General features: G+C 45.7%; 1 protein-coding gene across 2 annotated transcripts in view; it reads left to right on the forward strand.

The window, feature by feature from the left end:
* AKAP8 (A-kinase anchoring protein 8) overlaps window positions 1-5,106 on the forward strand; it is a 29,830-nt gene extending 24,724 nt beyond the window's left edge. For both annotated transcript variants that reach the window (XM_084610331.1, XM_084610332.1), the window contains exons 12-13: window positions 769-864; window positions 4,230-5,106. In XM_084610331.1, the coding sequence (XP_084466457.1) occupies window positions 769-864; window positions 4,230-4,751 (618 nt within the window). In that variant the 3' untranslated portion in view covers window positions 4,752-5,106. The remainder of the gene's footprint in view (window positions 1-768; window positions 865-4,229) is intronic.
* The last annotated feature ends 894 nt before the right edge of the window (window positions 5,107-6,000 follow it).

Here is a 6,000-nt window from a genome sequence, read left to right on the forward strand (position 1 = left end):
TACCAAGCCTAAGTATGGTGCACCTGCTCATTTGGTGCTAGCCAGTCTGCTAGAGATCGCACACTGATATTTGTGCAGACAGCTTTATCTGTTGCCGAATAGTATTCATTTTGAAGTCCTAAAACTTCATTGCATCTGATTTTACTCTAAGGCATTTGAGGGATATGCTCATGTCTGATTTGGGATCACCTCAATTTGGGAGCAGTTTCAGTCAGAATTTAAAAGTCAAGGCATAAAGTCACCCACTACTTGATGGTATTTGGATGTAAATGCATGCACAGCATAGCAGAAATTGTTTAGCTGTCTTGTTTCCCGAAATAAACTTACTTTGGTAGTGAAAAGACGTAAGAATCTGCTTCTTTAAGCAGGGATTGCTACATTTCTCCTTCCTCGCCCAGCAGTCTTGCATTTTGGTGACCACTGCAAAGTTAGGAAAAAGAAAAGGAGTACTTATGGCACCTTAGAGACTAACAAATTTTTCTTTTCTTTTTGCGAATACAGACTAACACGGCTGCTACTCTGAAAACTACAGTTAGGGTCCTTAAATGGAGTTTCCTTCAGGGCTTGTATTGCCCGATTGGGCATGCTCTTCCCCGAGGCCAAAACATGCACCCTATGCAGAGCAGCCACTGCAGAACATGGCTGGAATCTGGAATTTCCCCTTGACAGCATAGCTGAGCAGGAAACTAAGATCTTGTGACTGGTCTCTGTTAAGCTCTTCCTTGACTTGACCCACAGAGTAACCCCAGTGTCCGGTTTCCTTTTCAGATGGCAGCCGAGCAGTTCAAGAAGACTAGTCTCCATGTTGCCAAGAGTGTCCTAAATAACAAGCACATTGTAAAAATGCTGGAAAAGTATCTCAAGGTGAGTGAGTAAGAAAGTTGCCAGCTAGTCTTGCTTTTCCACAGAGCAGTGGGGATACACGCCGACTTGGTCCTGAACAGTGAACTGGTACAGAGCACAGAGTTGAGTATCACTGTGTGTGCTGCATGTGGGTCACAAAACTCGCTTCTATATACAATGGGGAGAAGCATAGATACCACTCCGCTTTCTTATGCATAGGCTGAGCCTTGGGTCTGGTGTCTTTATTTTCTTTTTAGGCAGTTTATCACTTTTCATGTATTTTTTAAAAACTTACATATTGTACCTATTGCAACCCCCAGGCACATGTAGATTAGTTATGAAATCACCCAAACCAAAACATATTAAAGGAACAAAATATCAAAAGACACTTCAGTGCCCTAAAGTCAGCCCTCCGGCATTCACCCTGGTGCCAAAAGGAGGCACAAGGCATAGGCACCATCTAAGTCCCATAGGGCGTAAATTGGACTGAAGTGGTGCTTAGGCCTCATCCTGGCTACCTGCCTGGGGTGAATTTCACCCTGCATGAACAGTTAGGCTCTGAAACTTTCCCAGCAGGTCAACAAACTCTGACAGACCAACAGGGGCATCAAATGCCAGAGTCGAAACACATTCCCTCTAGGCCCTATCCATGTCCCTCGAGATCAAAGCAGGGGAGTATCAGTGAGAGCACCCTAGCCGATCCTCACTGTCAGGATGGAGTGTGAGGACAAAGTCAGGGCCACAACAGGTAGAATTCTTAGGTCAAATCAGCACTTTGAATTGCATCCAGAAAGAAGCTGGAAGCCAGTGCAGTCTTCAGAGTATGGGTGTAATATGCTCCATGCGGAAGCACCGCTGAGTAAGCAGGCAGTTGCGTCCTGCGCTGACATTTCCAAGTTGCCTTCAAGGGTATGCCCATTTAGAGCACATTGCAGTAATGCAATCTGGCGGTGACGTGGGCATGGGTAACTGGCGAGGTCCACATCTGAGAGGAAAGGTCGCAACCTCCTTGCCATGCGAAGATGAAAAGAAGCACTTTTGGCTACTGCTGCTACCTGGGAATCCAGGAGCAGCCAAGGATCCAACAGGACCCCTGATTTGCAAACTTGGCTAACAGGGCAGGCAAACCCCCTCAAAGGGGGGGAGCAACTGTTTCCCCTGTTCCACCGGCATCACTTTGGTCTTATCTGGATTGAGCCTCTGCCAACTAGCTCTCATCCAAGCCCCAGTCTCTGCTAGACACTAGCAAAACTGAGACTCCACCCTCTGGGTCCAGTGAAAGAGACTTTGAGCTGAGAGTTATCAGCACATTGATGGCACTGCAGCCCAGATAGCGAGGCTGTCTCCCCTAGCGGCCTCTCATACACGTTGAACAGGAGGGGTGACAATAAACCCTGCGGTACCCCACACGAGAGAGCCCTCGGGGCAGATGAGCAATTGCCCAGTGCTACCCTCTGGGATCTCTCAGAGGAAAGAACGGAACCACTCAAGTGCAACTCCGTCTACCCCTGCCAGGGTCCGCAGGCACATCAACAACACCTCATGATCAACGGTATCAAAGGCTGCCGGCAGATCTAAAAGAATCAGCATGGGCACCTGACCTTTGTCCATCAGCAGGAGGAGATCTTCGACCGATCCCAGCACGGTCTCCGTACCATACCCAGGTGCAAAACCAGACTGAAAGGGGTGAAGGAAATCTGAGGATTCCAGGTAATGCCAGAGCTGCCTCGCCAAAACCTTCTCAGCAACCTTCCCCAAGGAAGGCTGGAGACAGGGTGATAATTGCCAAGACTGTCAGCGTCAAGAGATGGTTTCTTGAACGTGGGCCTAATGATTCCTCCTCTGAGGGATGCTGGCACCTTGCCCTTACAAAGAGAGGCCGAGGCAGTCTCCACCAATAGTGGACTCCATATTTCCCTGTAGATTTTACTGGCGATTGTGGACATGGGTCCAGATCGCAGGGTATAGCCTGGAGTTCCTCCAGAATCTCAATAGATAAGTTTGGCTGGCTGAAATCCAGCCAGAGAAGACGACATTATGTTTGTCCTCCACCTGCATGGATCTGCTCTTGTGGAGGCAGCCAGACTGGTCTGAATCTGATCATTCTGGTCCGTGAAGTAGAAAACTCCTCAAAAGAAACACTTGGCTGTTGCTAGGCAAAGATGGCCCAATTTTACTAGGCTGTCTGTCACCCAGCACAGTTCCACTGGGCAGGATTTCACAGATACTGGTGGAGCAGGAGAACTCTCTCCTCACTTCCATCACAACCATGACATAAGAGTTCAAAAGCTCTTAGTCACACTTGATTAGATTCCGGGCAAGATTTCTGCCACTGGCATGTTATCTTCCTCATTCACACTTCATCTGTTGCAGGCTGCCTGCATACCAAGGTGATCTGTGAGGAAGGGAAGGAAAGTTTAGGAGCCACCATTCCATAATCCAGAACAAACCATGCAGGGGGTCCATCTGCTGGCTGTACAATATTCTCCTTCAGATAACTCTGAAACCCAATCTAAGCCAAATAATAAAAAATAGGTTCCCTGTCCCAACAGGAGTAGAAGTGAGCTCTGATATCTCAGCCTTATTCAGGCTGAAAGAGGCCAAAACCCTTAGGGCCTTGACCTCCTATGAAAAAAGTGAATAACTCCTACTGAAATAACAAAACCTAATTAGTTATCACTTAGTGTGGGATGGAGAGAGCAGGAACCAATTCCTGAGACTACCAAGACGGTTTTCACTTGAAACCATTAGTTATACGAACACTTCAAAAAATACCTGGATTTCTTGGCTCCCAAAGATAGGGTAGTATGAAAAGTGTTACTTCAGTTGTTGATCTGCCTGGACCTCTCCCAGTGGGAGAGATTTCTCTACCACTGGGTTGTATGCTCAAGTGGGACTGGACAGAAGGTGAAAAAATTGATATAACTGCTTTCTAGAAGAGGAGTTCCTCCCACTTGAGATTGGACACCCCTGGTTTGCCTAGCTGTTGCAGCACACACAGTTTGTAAGAGTATACCCTCCCTCCCCCAGCCCATGGGTGACTGCACCCTGAGCAGGTTGCAGTACAGGAGAGTCACATACAATTTCCATTCCTGCAAGGTAGAGGCTTTCCCAGCAATAAGTAAGATTGCCTATTGATGTGGGGCTTTGACAAACACTTTCCTGGGGTGCTTTTCATGATAAAAGTTTAGAGTGCACAATTTTTATAGGAGCTTTGGGGCTGGACCTGATCAATTTTCACAGTTCTTTCCTGAAATTGAGCATCTGTCGTTTCCAATTGATCTCTGTTGCAAACCTCTGAATTTCATGTCTGAGGTTTCCTCTAGGAGAAACGTAAACCATATTACAGGCAAATGACTGCTGTCCTTTCCCCCTCTCTTTGTCAGGGCGATGATCCATTTACAGATGAAATTGTTGACCAGGATGTTGATGAAACTGAAGCCTTGGAAGGAGGTGGTGGTGGTGGTGAAGGGGCGAATGAAAGTGCTACTGCAGAGACAAAAGAGGAAGGTACTGGGGATGCAGGTGAAGCCACGGAAGCTACAGAAGCCCCTGAAACCACTAAAGCAGAAGGAGAAGAAATAGAAAAAGCCTCTGAGGAATTGCCTGAAAGTGAGGAGTTGCCTAAAAATGAGGCAGAGCAGCAGCAGCCACCACAGGAAGAAGCTGAGGTTGGGGCAGAGGCTGGAATGGAAGAAGCAGCGGAGGCAGCAGTGGTTGTAACAGAGGAACCATCCCCTCCTCAAGAAAATACAGCTGAGACAGTGGCTTCTGCAGGAGGTGAAGCTGAGGTACAGCAGGTTGAAAAGGAAGAGGAGAAACCGAGTGGGGTAACAGAGGCTGGAACCAGTGATGCAAAGGTGGAAGAGGAGGCACCCCCTGTAGAAGTGGAGCTGCAGCAAGAATAACTCTGTGAATGTTTGTGTGAAGGTGACTTGTCCTGCACAATTGTATAATCCATGATTTTGATTTTTTTCCTGTCTTATTCGAATGCAGTACCTGAATGCGCATTGCCAGAAATTCAGCTGGCTTTGTTTTTGTTCAAGGGGAGGGACCCAACTGTTCTGTTATGGGAGCAGTCTTGTGCTTAACTGTCTTGTTCTGTAGATTTGCTTAGTTCTGCTTTCTACATAATTTTTTAGGTTGAAGACTGCAGAAAGCTGTACATTCCCCAAGAAACACTTGAGGTGCATCATCATCTTTTTGAATTTTTAGAATGAAAAGCAGGATTTGCAAAATAAAAACATGATGATTAGATTCTGACAGCTGTTTGGTTTTTAAGTGCAGCACTAAAGCAGTATGGTTTCTTTTGCAACAGAGACTTGGTCCTTTTACTAATTGGGAGCCAATAAATATCTTCAACATTTTTTATCCCTACCTGTAGGGAGTACTTACCATTTTAAATACTCCCTAGAAAGGAGAGGATTTTTTGTTGTGAAATCCACTGGCTTCGTCTGTCAAAACTCCAGTACTGCATGAGAATTAGGGTACGTAGTTTTACAGTTTTTAAGCACCAAGTCAGTTTGTCTAGAAATCAGGCCACTCTTTGTATAGTGCACTGATTTAGAGACCTACTTTGAGGGGGGGAAATTACACCTCCATTGAAAACCATTTTTCCTTCCTCTTAAATTTTAATAAGGTCACAATAGTCTCATTCACAGTATAAAACTGATTGCCAAATGCTGTCACAGGGTTATTCGAACAATACCAAGATCAGCAAATGATAGGAACTGCTGACTTAAGTGTTATTATCTATGCTTGTGATATAAAATGTTTAAGTCTGATATAGACCCGCTATCATTTTGAATAAACCCAGAGTTCTTGGTCTTAAAGTCTAAATAAACTTCTGAATCTGGAAAAAAAACAACAATCACCTCTAATTGTAATTGAGCTGTCCATGAAATGTCTGCATATTGAGCAATCGTTAAAGATTTGTAAAATGAGAACCACCAGCTCCATCTCTGGGTCTCAGGTTCTGGGAAGATATCACACGCTTCTTACCAAAGACCGAATGCGGGTGGTGCTTTTTTAAAGATTCTCTCTTCCACAGCGAGTGGAGGGTTGGGAGGCTGCAGTAAGAATCACATCCATTTCTGCCTCCGATCCCTTGTACCAATATACTTTGATACATTTGTACATGCAAAGGGAAAACCGAGG

The sequence above is a fragment of the Lepidochelys olivacea genome, assembly GCF_965140295.1.
Source record: "Lepidochelys olivacea isolate rLepOli2 genome assembly, chromosome: 20".
In the NCBI taxonomy this organism is placed as follows: Eukaryota; Metazoa; Chordata; order Testudines; family Cheloniidae; genus Lepidochelys; species Lepidochelys olivacea.